The sequence below is a fragment of the Pan paniscus genome, chromosome 4, assembly GCF_029289425.2.
Source record: "Pan paniscus chromosome 4, NHGRI_mPanPan1-v2.0_pri, whole genome shotgun sequence".
In the NCBI taxonomy this organism is placed as follows: domain Eukaryota; kingdom Metazoa; phylum Chordata; class Mammalia; order Primates; family Hominidae; genus Pan; species Pan paniscus.
The window spans coordinates 172978630-172996772 of NC_073253.2; the positions used below are offsets into that span (position 1 = coordinate 172978630).

General features: G+C 47.2%; 1 protein-coding gene across 2 annotated transcripts in view; it reads left to right on the forward strand.

Moving 5' to 3' along the window:
- The window catches only part of LOC117978296 (protein FAM153A-like), an 81363-nt gene that overhangs the window by 42405 nt on the left and 20815 nt on the right, over positions 1-18143 (forward strand). For both annotated transcript variants that reach the window (XM_055113069.3, XM_063604325.1), the window contains exons 9-23: positions 265-341; positions 796-820; positions 1930-2000; positions 2463-2487; positions 4487-4557; positions 4994-5024; positions 6666-6736; positions 7194-7218; positions 9501-9571; positions 10003-10033; positions 12041-12111; positions 12543-12573; positions 16760-16797; positions 17219-17286; positions 17375-17480. In XM_055113069.3, the coding sequence (XP_054969044.1) occupies positions 265-341; positions 796-820; positions 1930-2000; positions 2463-2487; positions 4487-4557; positions 4994-5024; positions 6666-6736; positions 7194-7218; positions 9501-9571; positions 10003-10033; positions 12041-12111; positions 12543-12573; positions 16760-16797; positions 17219-17286; positions 17375-17468 (800 nt within the window). In that variant the 3' untranslated portion in view covers positions 17469-17480. The remainder of the gene's footprint in view (positions 1-264; positions 342-795; positions 821-1929; positions 2001-2462; positions 2488-4486; positions 4558-4993; positions 5025-6665; positions 6737-7193; positions 7219-9500; positions 9572-10002; positions 10034-12040; positions 12112-12542; positions 12574-16759; positions 16798-17218; positions 17287-17374; positions 17481-18143) is intronic.

The following is an 18143-nucleotide window of genomic DNA, read 5'->3' on the forward strand; positions in this document are numbered from 1 at the left end:
CTCAAAACGCATAGGGGAGTGATGAGACACTGCCATGGCATCAGCAGTGCATGTCTGTGCTGCCAAGGCTCTGTCTTCCGTGGCTTTCCTGATGGTCTCATTGACCTTTCTTCATCACCAAGGAGGATGTTCTGGCAGGAGGTCCGTTTTTGCAGTTAACCCCCCTTGTCTACATGTGCCAGCCCCGTGTTTTTAGCACGGGAGTCTGCCTGACGGATTCCTTCAGTGCACCCAACGTGCTGACAATTACTCTGTGTTTCCTAGAGCGTGACGAAGGCTCCTTGGGCAAGCCATTGTGTCCACCCGAGATACTCTCGGAGACGTTGCCAGGCTCTGTGAAGGTAAAGTCTTTTTTGTTTATCTGAGGTGGGAATTTTATTTCTCTTAGTTTCCATAGAAATTGAGATAAGAGATGATCATCTTACCATGTACATTATAGATGACTTACAGAATGTCTTGGTGGGCAGCTGTAAAGTCAGAGTCAATTACCAGCAAGAATGAATTCAAGATGACAGGTTCACTTAAAAACTCTAGGGCAGTAAGCATTTTCCATAGGAGAAGTGCTTTCTTCTGGAAACTAATGGTGAACATGCAATGAAAATAAACTTGGAAATCATGCACAGAAAACTTGTGCCTTTCCACGTGCCCTCTAGGCTTTAATTTGGGGCCCTTGTGTTGACTATTTTCACTATTTCCATTGGGTTTTCTATAATGTCAACAATGCAGAAAAGACCTGTGCACACAGGCCACAGTGTGGTCTGACTCTCATAATGTTTTTCTTTTCTCTATTTGCAGAAAGGTGTACGCTTTCCATCAGAAGGTATGTATTCTGGGTTTACTCTTTTTATTGTTTTTATTTTGCTTGCAATTCTAGGATGCATGTGTAGAACATGCAGCTTTGTTACATCGGTATAAATGTGTCATGGTGGTTTGCTGCACCTAAGCCTTGATCATGGCACTGCATTCTAGCCTGGGCAACAGAGTGAGATTTCATCTCAAAAAAAAAAAAAAATGCAGAGAACAATCAGGGACATATTCTACTATGTTTAATAACATGATGGCCACAAGTGTTCCACATGCCCTTATTCAGCCCACACATCCAATACACAGTGCAGAATAAGAGCTCAAGGAAGAATTGGGGTGTTATTCTGGTGTCCATCACCCCAGTGGGATTTCCTGCACAGCTAGTTTGGAGAGTGTTAGCGCCCCCACCTACTGCCCCCCATGATGGTCTGTCCTAGTGCTGGAGTCAGCGTGAGCATGAGCAGCAACTGACTCCATGGACACATACATCGTGTTGAAAAGGAAGAGTGGAAGGACAAATAAGCTAAGTGCGGGTCATTTTTAAATGGTAGGATAATTGAGTATTTTCAAATCTTGGTTTAATTCTGTTTGACTCAAAGGTTCAGTGAAGTCATAAGTTTTTTTGACTTCAGGGTCAGGCCAGACACAGAGTAGTTGCCAGGCTTGATCACCAAAGGTTAAATTTTTTTGAAGAGAGGTTGCTTTTATGCAGTACAAAATGTTTTAGGAGGGATGATGAACAGCAGCAGCACATGTGGATCCTGAGGGGGAAATGACCTCAGAAGGGATCACAAAGGGAGGGCAAGTTAGCTCAGGTCAGATTAGGAAGGAGGAACCTGAGACGTTGTAGGGAAGCACAGCCTGCCCCTATGGTGTGCCATCTTTGAGATCAGCTGAGTGCCATTGATGAGCTTGCATTAGCCAGAGGACCAAGGCTCTAGTTCCCATGGCTTTCCTCGTTGTCTCATTTGCCTGCCTGCACCACCAAGGAGAAAGGGCCTGCGGCTCCGTCTGGGGTAGCCCACCTTCTTCACACATGCCAGCCTCATGTCCACACCACCCAATACAACCCGAGGGATTCCCTCAGCGGAATCCATGCAGTGACACTTACCCTATTTCTCCTAGATCATCTAGAGGAGTTTATAGCAGGACATCTCCCTGAAGCATCCAATCAGAGTCTCCTCACTGTTGCCCATGTAAGTTGTTCTTTTTTTGTCTGAAAGGGGAATTTCATTTTCCTAGGTTTCTTTCAATTTCACTTGAATAAAGATAGGAAAATCTTACTGCCATGTACATTATAGATGACTTACAGAATTTCTTGGTGGGAAAATGTAAAATGAGAATTCATTACTAACTAAGAACTGATTGAAGATGGCATTCATAGATGACAGCTTCAGTTACAAACTATGTCAGCAAGCATTGTCCTCAGGAGAAAAACCTTTTTGAGAATTATGAATTTGCAACCAAAATAAATTTTAAATAATCTTGCACAAAAACCTGGTGCCTTTCTACAAGTGTTCTCTAGGCTTTATTTTTGTGGCCATTGCCTCCACCAGAATTTCCCATCTGGTTTTCTAATAGCACCAAGTTTAGAAAAGACCTGTGCACAGAGACAGCATGATCTTACCCTCATGGTGTTTTTCTTTCTCTAAATGCAGGCAGACACGGGCACCCAAACCAACGGTACGTATTCTGGGATCACCTTTTTGCTAAGGAAAAATCTTAGTGTTGAGAAAGGTGACACGTTCTTGCCTGCTTTTTCTGGAGAACCACTCTCATTGGAGCTTCCTATTGGAAAATGAGGTTTGGGAAGAAATTTCTAAGAGTGTACTGACGAGTGGTGACCATCCTACGTAGTCTCTGTTAGCTGCCGTGTCATTCTATGAAATCGAATGAGGTGCATCAAGGTTGGGGGTGGGTATAAGAAGAGAGTCTATGTATAGTGATTATGAATGTCTTTGGGAGGATGTGTACATTTCTCCAGATAGCATGCTTCCGTGTGCACAGCTCAACACAAAGATGAGTGTTGTAAATAAAAATTCCATTACCACTGCACACCTTAACGTCAATCTGCCCATTTATCCTCCACCACAGCTGTAGCTGAAGGCCAGTTTAATATCCCCAGTACGCAGTCGGAGATAGTGCAGAGATGAATTTGCCAAGCGCTTTATCTCCTCAGTGCAAGAGGCAGAGGTGAACTCAGGAGTGGGTGGAAGGTTGATGCCATGGGCTACTACTCTGAAGTAATCACATGGTTCAGATATAATTTGTTGTTATGCCAGAGAGTTTTAGCACCTATGTGTGCATATGGAAGTTGCATGGCCTTCAGAAATCCCAAACACTGTCTCTCATGTAGGATTGTCTCAATGGTCACATAACTCAGTGTAGGAATAAGTACATTTTACAGTGGACTTTGGTGTGGTGACAAATGGGAAACAGACATTGCGAGGTCAGGCTTTTGGCTGCAGTGCTGTGTTATTTTCTCATCTCCTGATCCAAAGCAGAAAATAATCAGGCATGTTATATTGTATTTAATGGCATAAACTCCACAAGCCTTACATATGCTGCAGTTCAGCACACGCACCCAAGACACAGCACCAAATAAGAACCGAAGGAAAAACTTGGGTGTTATCCTGGTGCTCATCTTCTCTGCTGGACTCTTCTACACAGCTGGGTTGGAGAGGTTCAGCACCCCCACCTGCTGCCCCCATGATGGGCTGTCCTAGTGCTGGAGCCAGTGTGAGCATGAGCAGCAGCAGGTCCCATGGCACACACACACTGTGTTAAAAGGAAGAGCAGAAGGACAAACATCACGGGCCAAGTAGCGGTCATCTTTAAATGGTAGGATAATTGAGTATTTTCAAATCTTGGTTTAGTCTTCTTTAAAACAAAAGGCTAGTGAATACATAGAATATTTTGATAGAATTAATCTCCTCATTGAAGAAAGGTTGCTTTGTTTCTAGTACAGAATATTCTGGTCAGGCGTGGTGGCTCACACCTGTAATTCCAGCAGTTTGGGGGGCCAAGATGGGTGGATCACCTGAGGTCAGGAGTTCGAAACCAGGCTGACCAACATGGAGAAAACCCATCTCTCCTAAAAATACAGAATTAACTGGGCATGGTGATGCATGCCTATAATCCCAGCTACTCAGGAGGCTGATGCTGGAGAATCACTTGAACCTGGGAGGCAGAGCTGGTGGTGGGTTGAGATTGCACAATTATACTCCAGCCGGGGCAAGAAGAGAGTAACTCCATCTCAAAAATAATAATAATAATAATTCTAGGAGGGACAAAATACACAGCAGCAGGACATGTGGATCCTGGGGAGGAAATGACCTCTAGGGGATCAAGAAGGGAGGGCAAGTTAGCTCAGGTCAGATTAGGAAGGAGAAGCCGTTGATGCTCCAGGGAAACACTGTGTGGTGTGCCCTGTTTGAGATGGGTTACTTCATCTCAAAGAGGTCGCCTTAGCTAGAGGACCAAGGCTCTGTCTTCTGAGGCCTTCCTGATGCCTTCCTTCACCATTTGCCTTCCCTCCACCATGGAGGATGGACCGGCAGCAGCTGAGTCTGTGCTGTGAACACACCTTTCCACACACGCCAGCCCCGTGTCCACAGCTCCAAGACCACCTGAGGGATTCACTGAGTGGAGCTCATGTGCTTATAGCGACTCTGTTTCCTAGGTGACCTGGAAGACCTGGAGGAGCATGTGCCAGAGCAGACAATCTCTGAGGAAGCCACAGGGGTTCACATGGTAAAGTCGTCTTCTTTCCTCTGAAAAGGAAATTTTATTTCTCTCGGTTTCTCTGTTTCAATTGAATTAAGATGTATACATCTCGCCATGTACACTATAGGTGACTGACAGAATTTCTTGGTGGGCAAATGCCAGAGTTCATTATCAACTAAAGAGTGGTTTCAGATGGCATCCACACTTACAAACTGTGTGTCAGCAGGCATTTACCTTAAGAGAAATGTCTTCTTCTTGAGAAAAATTTGGAATTGTCAAACAAAAACAATTGAAAATGTTGCACAAAAATCTTGTGCCTTTCCACGAATGTCTTCTAGATATCGGGGCCATTGTCTCAAGTACTATTTACCATCTGTTTTTTTAACATAAACAAGTGAAGAGAAGACCTGTGCACACAGGACACAGCCTGGTCTGATCCTCATAGTGTTTTGTTTTTCTCTAGATGGAGGGGGACCCAGACACACTGGCCGAACGTACGTATTCTGGGATCATCTCTTTGTTTAGGTTCAAAATATTAGAGTTGCAAAGACGGCACTGTTTTGCCTGCCTTTGTTCAAGAGACACTCTGGTTTGAGCTGTCTGCCAGAAATGAGATTTGGGAAGTTTGGTTTAAAAGAATGCTAAGATCCAGTAAACCACTCTAACCATGCTACTGTCATCCCTGGAAGCAGCAGTGTCATGTAAGGTGGGGTGGTACATCAGGGATGGGAGGGACAGAGGAGAGAGTCTATATGGAATGATTGTGGATGTCTTTGGGAGTGTGTGTGCATTTCCCCAGAAAACACACTCCCATCTGCAAAGCACAACATGAGGATCAATGTTCAAGAAAAATTCCATCACCACTGCACAGTTTGCATAAATCAACCCATTCATCCTCCACCACAGCTGTACCTGAAGATAAGTTTAATATCCCCAGTCCTCAGATGGACATGCTGCAGAGTTGAATTTCCCAAGCTCTTGGTCTTTTAAATGGAAGAGGCACATGTGAACTCAGGGATGAGTGGAAGGTTAATGCCATGAGCTACTACACTGAATTTGTCACAAAGCCCTGGTATAATTTCTTGCTAGGCCAAGTGATTCCAGCACTTCTGTGTGCATGTGGGAGAATGAAAAGCTATTCAGATCCCAAACACTATCATTATCGGATGGTCTCAATGGTCAGCTAACCCAGGGTTTGAGTAGGTACATTGCACAGTGGGCTTTAGTGTGACCATTAATGTAAAACACACAGAATCCTCAGGCTTTTGGTCTACAGCGTTGAGGTCATTCCTCAGCTCCTGTTCAAAAGCAGACAATAATCAGTGCCATACTCTATTGTATTTAAGGAGATAATCACCGCAAGTCTTAGAAGTTCAGTGGAACCCAATCCCAAGACATAGAATCCAATAAAAAAAAGTCAAGGCTCAATTTGGGTGTTAGCCGGGCACCCATTTTCCCTGCTGGAATCTCCTGCACAGCTGGGTTGGAGAGGGTCAGTGCCCACCCCTTGCACCCCCTCGCTGCTCCCCATGACAGGCTGTCCCAGTGCTGGAGTCAGTGTGAGCGTGAGGAGCAGTGAACATCATAGTGCACACAAATTCTGTTGAAAAGGGAGAGTGGAAGAACAAATACCACATGCTAAGTAGGGGTCATCTTTAAATGGTGGGAAAATTATTTTCAAATCTTGGTTTATTTGCCTTGTACCAGAAAGTTAGTAATAAACTCTTTTGGCTAGAATTAAATCTCCTATTTTAAGAAAGGTTGCTTCTTATTCCGTACAAAATCCTCTAGAAGGGATGATAAACAGATCAGCAGCACATGTGGATTGTGAGGAGGAAATGACGTTGTCAGGGATCAATAAGAGGGCAAGTTAGCTCAGGTCAGATTAGGAAGGAGGAGCCCTAAGAGGCTGCCAGGGACACACAGCCTGCACTGCGTGGTGTGCACTGTTTGAGATTGGCTATTTTATGTTTATGAGGTGGCCTGGAGCTAGGAAGCCAAAGGCCCTGATTCTCTTTCTTCCTGCATCTCTCCTGTGCCTGCTACCCTCCTCCCAAGCCCACCTCAAGCAGTGTTACTGAATTGTTCATGAGCACCACCACCAAGGTGCTGACGGTCACTCTGTGTCCTCCTAGTTCTGCTCAGGGATGTACTTCAGGAGCTGTCCAGTTACAACGGCGAGGAGGAGGACCGAGAGGAGGTGAAGGTCAGGCCACCTGGATTTGTCTGAGAAAAAACTGTTGCTTTCTTAGCTTTATCTTATTTGGATTAAATTAAGATATGAGAATCTGAAGATATATATCTTAGTGACACAGTGTCCTTGGGGGAAATGGTAAGTGAGAGTCTGTCCCCACTGAAGCTTGATTTAAGACAGTGGGAGAAAATGACAGCATCAGTCACCCGTTGTGTAGCAGTGAGCCTTACCCATTTTGTTCTCTTTGGAGCAAAATCAGCTACTTGCCAACCAACATGGACTTCAGAGGAAATATCCTCTGAGAAAAATGTGTGTCTGTAGTATGAGTCGATTTCTTCGCTTCTTTGGGGTTCCTTTGAACACGGGTTTTCCATCTTGTTTTCTAATGTCACTAAGCGAAGAAAAGTCCTGTGCTCACAGGACACAGCATGGTCTGATGCTCATAGCAATTGATTTTCTGTCATTACAGACATCTTTGGGAGTTCCACAACGTGGTACGTATTGGGGAACCCCTCTCATACTGATGAGTAATCCAGATGTTGAGGAATGTGGCCCTGTCTCACTGGCTTTCCTGTAGACAGGCAGCCTGAGCTGAGCTTCATGTTGTGAATCAGGACCTAGACTGTGATGGGAGAAATGGTTTTTCTAGATAAGAAACAGTGGCCGCATTCTGCAGTCCCCGGGAGCAACTGTGTTCTCTGAAGGTGGGGTGGGATCCCGTGCAAGGGGCCTGCCATGTCTTTTGTGAATTCATGTGGTGCCGTGGTCAGTGTGTCTGGGAGGGGGGTGTGTGGGTTTCCGTACTACATATCCCCAGATTTTCTAGTGTCCACATTCTCAACAGAGATTTCCGTCACCGTTGCAGTCCTGTTGCAGGCACTTGAAAAAATTAACTTGTAAGCTTCCAAAGTGTACAGTTTATTTCACGCACAGGACACTTTAATTAACCTAAAAGAAATCCTCTCCACACCCAGGCAAATTCTCACCGCACATCCATAGAACAGGACTGTGTCAGGATCTCTGCTGATTTTATTTTTTCATTGAGAATTCCCTGCTATACTTTATTTTCTAATAAACCTCACCTCTTCACAGGCCTTTCTATTTCCTCTGCCACTGGAGTGGTCATGACACCTCACTCTAGCCCCTTCCCTCCTTTACAAGCCTTTTCTACCAAAGCCCTCAGAACTGACCCTCCACCACCCATCTTGAGCAGGGAGAGTGGGGCAGGGCTTCTTCCTGTGCATTTAGACCCTGGAGCAGCCTCATGCTACAGCGAGTTCTGCTGGGAAACTGAGAAGAGAGGAGCCTACAGGCGGGATTAGGGGGAAATCACCCCAACTTTCTCTATAGAGGCCTCTTATTGACCATAAGATAATGGGGCCCAGAATGGATAATTTCAGGGTCATGTAGAGTTTCAGCCTTGTATCCCTCAGCCTAGTCATGGTTTCTGTGTGCTCAGCTCAGAAAGAGCAACATGAAAAGAAAACCAAAGGGTTTGCCCTAGGGTCTGAGAGGCAGGGTGAGCACTTGCCTTCCTAGCATGATGGAGGGTGGCTCATGCAGTGCTGTGTTATTTTCTCATGTCCTGATCAAAAGCACAAAATAATCAGGCGTGTTATATTGTATTTAATGGCATAATCTCCACAAGCCTTACATATGCTGCAGTTCAGCACATACCCCCAAGACACAGCACCAAATAAGAACCGAAGGAAAAACTTGGATGTTACCCTGGTGCTCATCTTCTCTGCTGGACTCTTCTACACAGCTGGGTTGGAGAGGTTCAGCACCCCCACCTGCTGCCCCCATGATGGGCTGTCCTAGTGCCGGAGCCAGTGTGAGCATGAGCAGCAGCAGGTCCCATGGAACACACACACTGTGTTATAAGGAAGAGCAGAAGCACAAACATCATGGGCCAAGTAGGGGTCATCTTTAAATGGTAGGATAATTGAGTATTTTCAAATCTTGGCTTAGTCTTCTTTAAAACAAAAGGTTAGTGAATACATAGGATATTTTAGTTAGAATTAAGTCTCCTCTTTGAGGAAGGGTTGCTTTTTATCTAGTACAAAAGTTGTGACATGGTGACTGACACCTGTAACCCCAGCACTTTGGGAGGCCAAGGCGCGCAGATTACCTGAGGTTGAGAGTTCGAGACCAGACTGACCAACATGGAGAAAACCCGTTTCTCCTAAAAATACAGAATTAGCCAAGCATGGAGAGGCATGCCTGTAATCCTAGCTACTCAGGAGGCTGAGACTGGAGAATCACTTGAACCCAGGTGGCACAGGTTGTGGTGGGTCGAGATGGCACCATTATACTCCAGCCTGGGCAAGAAAAGAGAAACTCCATCTCAAAAAAAAAAAAAAAAAGCAAGTTCTGGGAGGGACAAAAAACACAGCAGCAGGACAGGTGGATCCTGGGAGGAAATGACCTCGAGGGGATAAAGAAGGGACGACAAGTTAGCTGAGGTCAGATTAGGAAGGGGGAGCCCTGGATGCTGCAGTGAAACACTGTGTTGTGTGCCCTGTTTGAGATGGGCTCTTTCATGTCGAAGAGGTTGGCGTAGCTAGAGGACCAAGGCTCTGTCTTCTGAGGCCTTCCTGATGCCTTCCTTCACCATTTTCCTTCCCTCTCCACCATGGAGGATGGACTGGCAGCAGCTGAGTCTGTGCTGTGAACACACCTTTCCACACACGCCAGCCCCGTGTCCACAGCTCCAAGACCACCTGAGGGATTCACTGAGTGGAGCTCATGTGCTTATAGCGACTCTGTTTCCTAGGTGACCTGGAAGACCTGGAGGAGCATGTGCCAGAGCAGACAATCTCTGAGGAAGCCACAGGGGTTCACATGGTAAAGTCGTCTTCTTTCCTCTGAAAAGGAAATTTTATTTCTCTCGGTTTCTCTGTTTCAATTGAATTAAGATGTATACACCTCGCCATGTACACTATAGGTGATTGACAGAATTTCTTGGTGGGCAAATGCCAGAGTTCATTATCAACTAAAGAGTGGTTTCAGATGGCATCCACACTTACAAACTGTGTGTCTGCAGGCATTTTCCTTAAGAGAAATGCCTTCTTCTTGAGAAGAATTTGGAATTGTCAAAGAAAAACAATGGAAAATGTTGCACAGAAATCCTGTGCCTTTCCACGAATGTCTTCTAGATACCGGGGCCATTGTCTCAACCACTGTTTACCATCTGGCTTTTTAATGTCAACAAGTGAAGACCTGTGCACACAGGAGACAGCATGGTCTGACCCTCATAGTGTTTTCTTTTTCTCTAGATGCAGGTGGACCCAGCCACACCGGCAAAGAGTACGTATTCTGGGATCATCTCTTTGTTTAGGTTTGAAATCTTAGTGTTGTAAAGGTGGCGCTGCTTCACCTGCTTTTGCTCAAGGGCCACTCTGGTTTGAGCTTTCTGCCAGAAATGAGATTTGGGAAGTTTGGTTTAAAAACTACTAAGAGTCACACCGGGCACAGTGGCTCACGCCTGTAATCCCAGCACCTTGAGAGGTGGAGACGGGCGGATCAGCAGAGGTCAGGAGTTTGAGAGTAGCCTGACTGACATTGAGAAACCCCATCGCTCCTAAAAATACAAAATTACCTGGGTGTGGTGTCACATGCCTGTAATGCCAGCTACTCAGGAGGCTGAGGCAGGAGAATCACTTGAACCCAGGTGGTAGAGGTTGCGGTGAGCCAAGGTTGTGCCATTGCACTTCAGCCTGGGCAACGAATGAATCTCTGTCTCAAAAAAAAAAAAAAAACCCCAACAAACTGAGAGTCCAGTGCTCAAACCATGCTACTGTCATCCCTGGAAGCAGCAGTGTCATCTAAGGTGGGGTGGTACATCAGAGTTGGGAGGGACAGAGGAGAGAGTCTATATGGAATGATTGTGGATGTCTTTGTGAGTGTGTGTGCATTTCCCCAGAAAACATACTCCCATATTCAAAGCACAACACGAGGATCAATGTCCAAGAAAAATTCCATCACCACTGCACAGTTTGCATAAATCAATCCAGTCATCCTCCACCACAGCTGTACCTGAAGATAAGTTTAATATCCCCAGTCCTCAGATGGACATGCTGCAGAGTTGAATTTCCCAAGCTCTTGGTCTTTTAAGTGGAAGAGGCACATGTGAACTCGGGGATGAGTGGAAGGTTAATGGCATGAGCTACTACACTGAATTTGTCACAAAGCCCTGGTATAATTTCTTGCTAGGCCAAGTGATTCCAGCACTTCTGTGTGCATGTGGGAGAATGAAAAGCTATTCAGATCCCACACACTATCATTATCAGATGGTCTCAATGGTCAGCTAACCCAGGGTTTGAGTAGGTACATTGCACAGTGGGCTTTAGTGTGACCATTAATGTAAAACACACAGAGTCCTCAGGCTTTTGATCTACAGCGTTGAGGTCATTCCTCAGCTCCTGTTCAAAAGCAGACAATAATCAGTGCCATACTCTATTGTATTTAAGGAGATAATCACCGCAAGTCTTAGAAGTTCAGTGGAACCCAATCCTAAGACATAGCATCCAATAAAAAAATCTCAAGGCTCAACTTGGGTATTAGCCGGGCACCCATTTTCCCGGCTGGAATCTCCTGCACAGCTGGGTTGGAGAGGGTCAGTGCCCGCCCCCCGCACCCCCTCGCTGCCCACGACAGGCTGTCCCAGTGCTGGAGTCAGTGTGAGCGTGAGGAGCAGTGAACATCATGGTGCACACAAATTCTGTTGAAAAGGGAGAGTGGAAGAACAAATACCACATGCTAAGTAGGGGTCATCTTTAAATGGTAGGATAATTATTTTCAAATCTTGGTTTATTTGCCTTGTAACAGAAAGTTAGTAATAAACTCTTTTGGCTAGAATTAAATCTCCTATTTTAAGAAAGGTTGCTTCTTATTCCATACAAAATCTTCTAGAAGGGATGATAAACACATCAGCATCCTCCTCAGTGGATTGTGAGGAGGAAATGACTTTGGCAGGGATCAACAAGAGGGCAAGTTAGCTCAGGTCAGATTAGGAAGGAGGAGCCCTGGATGCTGCAGTGAAACACTGTGTGGTGTGCCCTGTTTGCAATGGGTTCTTTCATGTCGAAGAGGTTGGCGTAGCTAGAGGACCAAGGCTCTGCCTTCTGAGGCCTTCCTGATGCCTTCCTTCACCATTTGCCTTCCCTCTCCACCATGGAGGATGGAATGGCAGCAGCTGAGTCTGTGCTGTGAACACACCTTTCCACACACGCCAGCCCCGTGTCCACAGCTCCAAGACCACCTGAGGGATTCACTGAGTGGAGCTCATGTGCTTATAGCAACTCTGTTTCCTAGGTGACCTGGAAGACCTGGAGGAGCATGTGCCAGAGCAGACAATCTCTGAGGAAGCCACAGGGGTTCACATGGTAAAGTCGTCTTCTTTCCTCTGAAAAGGAAATTTTATTTCTCTCGGTTTCTCTGTTTCAATTGAATTAAGATGTATACACCTCGCCATGTACACTATAGGTGATTGACAGAATTTCTTGGTGGGCAAATGCCAGAGTTCGTTATCAACTAAAGAGTGGTTTCAGATGGCATCCACACTTACAAACTGTGTGTCAACAGGCATTTTCCTTAAGAGAAATGCCTTCTTCTTGAGAAGAATTTGGAATTGTCAAAGAAAAACAATGGAAAATGTTGCACAGAAATCCTGTGCCTTTCCACGCATGTCTTCTAGATACTGGGGCCATTGTCTCAACCACTGTTTACCATCTGGCTTTTTAACGTCAACAAGTGAAGACCTGTGCACACAGGAGACAGCATGGTCTGACCCTCATGGTGTTTTCTTTTTCTCTAGATGCAGGTGGACCCAGCCACACCGGCAAAGAGTACGTATTCTGGGATCATCTCTTTGTTTAGGTTTGAAATCTTAGTGTTGTAAAGGTAGTGCTGCTTCACCTGCTTTTGCTCAAGGGCCACTCTGGTTTGAGCTTTCTGCCAGAAATGAGATTTGGGAATTTTGGTTTAAAAACTACTAAGATTCACACCAGGCACAGTGGCTCACGCCTGTAATCCCAGCACCTTGAGAGGTGGAGACGGGCGGATCAGCAGAGGTCAGGAGTTTGAGACCGGCCTGACTGACATTGAGAAACCCCATCGCTCCTAAAAATGCAAAATTACCTGGGTGTGGTGTCACATGCCTGTAATCCCAGCTACTCAGGAGGCTGAGGCAGGAGAATCACTTGAACCCAGGTGGTAGAGTTTGCGGTGAGCCAAGGTTTTGCCATTGCACTCCAGCCTGGGCAACGAGCGAAACTCCGTCTCAAAAAAAAAAAAAAAAAAAACACCCCAACAAACTAAGAGTCCAGTACTCTAACCATGCTACTGTCATCCCTGGAAGCAGCAGTGTCATGTAAGGTGGGGTGGTACATCAGAGTTGGGAGAGACAGAGGAGAGAGTCTATATGGAATGATTGTGGATGTCTTTGCGAGTGTGTGTGCATTTCCGCAGAAAACATACTCCCATCTGCAAAGCACAACATGAGGATCAATGTCCTAGAAAAATTCCATCACCACTGCACAGTTTGCATAAATCAATCCATTCATCCTCCACCACAGCTGTACCTGAAGATAAGTTTAATATCCCCAGTCCTCAGATGGACATGCTGCAGAGTTGAATTTCCCAAGCTCTTGGTCTTTTAAGTGGAAGAGGCACGTGTGAACTCGGGGATGAGTGGAAGGTTAATGGCATGAGCTACTACACTGAATTTGTCACAAAGCCCTGGTATAATTTCTTGCTAGGCCAAGTTATTCCAGCAATTCTGTGTGCATGTGGGAGAATGAAAAGCTATTCAGATCCCAAACACTATCGTTATCAGATGGTCTCAATGGTCAGCTATTCCAGGGTTTGTTTGAGTAGGTACATTGCACAGTGGGCTTTAGTGTCATCATTAATGTAAAACACACACAGTCCTCAGGCTTTTGGTCTAGAATGGTGAAGTCATTCCTCAGCTTCTTTTCAAAAGCAGACAATAATCAGTGGCATATTCTATTGTATTTAATGAAGTAATCATCAGGCAGGATACCTGCCCCACACTAGTTGCAGGGGAGGTGAGAACGGACCCTGCTTCAGTGCAAGGTGAACTCAGCAAAGGGAGAGGGGCTGCTCCAGAGTCCAGGTGGTCCTTGCAACTCTCCTGTGTGATGTATAAGACATCACTTTGCCTTTTTCTCTGAGATAGTCTTGGAATTGTTAGTCCTAAACTCTGTTTTGCTTTACTTATGTGTAGATGAATCCTGGCCATGGCTGGTCACGGAGGGGAAGGACTATGTCCTCCTCGTTCCTTCTCATCCCAGAGCTTAGCCCTGGGCAGCCCATCTTGGGCCCCAGTAATGTTCCAATGCTTCCAAACCCTTTGCTGAGATCCAGCGCCAGTGTGAAAAGGCTTCCTGCTCATCTCCTTCAATCTGTTGTTTCTCATGGTAATTTAGAAACCTGAGTGGATTCTGATCCGAGGTCACAGGAGAATAGGGTGGGCTCCTGAAGTCAATGAAGTGTCCCCCTCATCTCTACCCTGGCTACTTTGGTTCAGCTTTTCTTCTTGCAGAAGAGGCTGTTTTTCTGTTTACGAGTCCTCCTTTGCTGGACCAGGCTTTTTTATTTTTGTTGTGGCATCCCTGCACTTCACAGGGGGCCTGGAGCTTGTTCCTGTGCCCCTGAAGTACCCATCCATGAATGATCAGATCAGAGCAGCAAACCACTCTGCCAGGAATCACCAGGGGGGAGAGTCACATCTTCCTCATCTTTGGGTTTAGACCTGTGCATTCCAGTATGGTCCTCAGTGGCATATGTGCCCATTCATGTTAAAATAAATGAAAAAAGTCATAACCTCCTCACAAGAGCCATGCTAGAAGTTCCCAGTTGCCAAAAGTCTACTCTTAAGAGAGCATCTCCATTCTCCCAGAATCACCTGGGAAGCAGCTGCTGTGAGTCTGGCCCAGGTTCTGTTCTCTGCACCCACCTAACTCAGCGCATTTGCATCAAGGCTGGAATCTCAGGTTCTCAGATTGGAGGTAAGAGATGCTATGAGCCAGTGTCGGTGAACAGTTGAAAGGGATTATTTCAGGTCCTCTGTCTTACCTGAAGGCTCACAACTGTGAGCAGTGCCTTCATAAAGGCCCCTGAGTTCACAGAGCCCAGGGAGAATCACGGTGGACAGAGCAGTAGTGCTAATGTTTGTGTCTCTGTACCTGGGCTCATGGGCACCACCTCTGGATCCATCCAGGAGGAAATAGACTGGTCAGGTAGGGACCAACACTCCAGGGTTGACCAGTGAGACAGGGTTCTTGGGAATTGGGTTACACTTGTTTTGGAGCCTAGGATGGGATCAGTGAAGTGACTAAATATGAAACAGGTGTAGAAGTCTGACTTGGGATTTTTTGTATCTTAATGAGAAAGTCCTAAGAGTTGTGTTCTCATGGGCTTTGTGCGAGTTGTGTATGGCACCATCATTTCTTGCTCTGGTGTTTAAAGATTACATTGTGCAGAAGACCAGATCATTCCTGCCTTTGCCACAGCAAGCACCAGAGCCCTGGGTTTTGATGAGGTCGCATTTTTTTGTGAATAGAGATCACAAGATGAGTATGCAGGTGTAAAGTTGAGTGTGGGGTGGGACACAGCCCCACACAGGCGCTACGTGATCCTGAAGACAAAGTCCTTCATACGTGTGCCAGGAGGTGAAAGGAGCCCACTGTCTTTCTCTACACTCTCGGGACCTGCAACAGCACCTTCCTGTCCTGTCCTCACTGTCTGCTCCTGCTCTAAGGGTGCTCCCTGGGTCGGATGACATAGGGAATCCTTCCTCTGGGATTCCTACGTGTGCCCCAGCATCCTGGAGTCCTGAGGGCAGAACACATGATTGAGCACAGTTTTGGCCTCCACTCCTCACCCAATCCCATCCAATCCCAAATCCCTGTGCTTTGAATGAAACTTAAATTGGCTTTCACTGGAGAGGCCCAAGTCCAGCTGTTGCTCAGGGCCCTCTGTGGCTGGCAGGAATCCTAAGGGATATGTGTGGAGGGGCTGCTGTGTTGCTGTAGGCAGTGGCTCTCACCCTCCCTGTAGCCTGGTCCCTGGAATCCACTGGGCCCAGGGCAGAGCCTCTGGGCAGCTGGCACAGTGGTCACTTGTCTTGTCACACCCTCCTCTCTGGCTCAGCAGCCTTGTCCTTCTCCCCACACTCCAGTCAGGCCCAGCTTGTTCTCTGTGTCAGGTCTGCCAGGTGCCTTCCCTCCTAGTCTTCCCACAGCTCAGGCAAACCCTGGGAGGGTCCCCTCATTTCTGTGCTGGCAACTGCTGGCCTCACCTGCAGATTAAGGCAACTGGGACAAGGGGCTTTACCTTGAATTCTGTTCCATCGTTTCCAAATATTCAGAAGCTGCTGGGATTCTTTTGAGGGCTGAATATTTTCCAAGTCTCTAAGGTCATTCCAGGCATAGAACAGTCACTGTATCAGTGACATCGGCCATCATCACCTCCCGCAGGCCCCAACACAACCCCAGGCCTGTGGGAGGTGCTGCCGACCCAGGGTGCGATCCATGGGTTGATTGGAGGCCCTGGCAGTGCAGCCTTGACCTTCTTTCCAGTGTTCTTATATTGGAGAACAGTAGGACTGGTGGAGGTCCACAGGGAGAAAGGAAATGGGATTCATGAGGGAACAGAAACAGGCCCTACAGGAGGAGAAGGGAGGGAATTCCACGTCATGCACAGCGTTGTGAAGAGGGCGGCTGCCTCTTGGAGGAACAGAATGACACGGCTTCCCCTCCCTTGGCTCAGTTATGGAATGTGAGGGCTGGGAAAGTACGTGGGAAGTCAGAGGTCCCTCCCTCATAGCACAGAGGAAATGATACAGGCTGTGGAGAAGGCTCCAGAAATGAGCACATCAGAGGCTCTGGGGTTGGCTCCACAGCCCCAGGACAGCGGGGTCTGGTTCTCTCGACTCTAACTCTCCCCTTTCCTTCTTATGGCCACCCCATCACAGCTGCTCCTCCGGACACTCTGATGCTTGCTTCACAGAATTGGAAGACTCCACCATTACAGGCAGCCACCAGCAGGTAATTGATCTCCTCTTATATGCTGGCTGTCTTTTATCCTCTTTCTGACTCATGAGCTCCTTTTTTAGCTCTAGTCCTTTTCCTCTTTCCCTCTCTTGTGATTGTTCTCCTGAAGGACCTGGTCTCATCCCACAGTTGAGGTCCTCGGGTCTTCAGTGTCAATAAAATCCCTCTCCAGCTCTCCTGCCCACTGCCTTGGCATTGCCCTGTTTACTGGCCCCCAGGTTGCAGCTTTGAATCTTGCTGAACAACCCTACAGGGTCCAGGGGAGGGGGCTGGGCTGGGATCAGAAGAGCTGGACCCCACCCTGCTGGAGGGACCCCCCAGTGACATCTGGGTCTGCTCTGGGCACCGCCTTCACAGATAGGTCTTTTCCTGCACTGGCGTCTCTGGACATGCGCAATTGTTCTCTTCCTCACAGATGTCAGCAAGTCCTTCCTCTGCACCTGCAGAAGAAGCAACAGAAAAGACCAAAGTGGAAGAGGAAGTGTGAGTGTGCAGTGGGCAGAATGATGAGGGAAGTAGGCACGTGCCCATGTTCTTCTTGGCTACGCTCACTTTCTTGTTGTCCCATCAGGAAAACCAGAAAGCCCAAGAAGAAAACCAGGAAGCCCAGCAAGAAAAGCCGGTGGAATGTCCTGAAATGTTGGGACATTTTCAATATATTTTAGAGACCTCTGAAGGTAAGTGAAGGATGCCCTGAGAACATGCTCCAGGAAACAGACACCCACTCCATAGCAGCCCCTGAGCCTGCTGGGCTGAGCCCTCCACAGGCTGCTTAGTGAGGGAGACACTGAGGTGCTGGTCGCACCCCCATGTGCAGGACTCCAAGGGCTTTGCACTGTGTTGTCTGCAGTAACTCTTCAGCTCACCAACATCTCATTTGGGGGGACCTAGCTCTGTCCTCCCAGCCCCTTGAGGACAACAGGGAGCATCACTAGTTCATCCTGAGAAGACACTAGGGTTGACATGAATCCCCCTGGTTCAGGCCTCCTGGGAAAGGTGTGAGAGGGATGGAGGCACCCCAGGCTCCTTGTCACACAAGCGAGCAGCCCACCCAACCCAGTATTGCAGGCCAGCAGGCCCCTCAGTAGGTCCTGGTGTCAAGCAGGGGACACGGCAGGATCCAAGAAGCACTGAAATGTGTCCAGTCCCAGGAGTCCTTCAGCCTCTGGGGGGTCTGGGGGCCTCCAGTTCCAGGGGTCCTTCAGCCTCTGTGGGGGCCTGGGGTGGCCTCATGGCCCCATTTTTCAAGATGAGGTTGGAGGCTTCTGTATGTAGAGGGCACTGGCTTGGGCCAAATGCCAACAAAACAAACCCCTGAAGACATTTCAGGGCCATGCTCA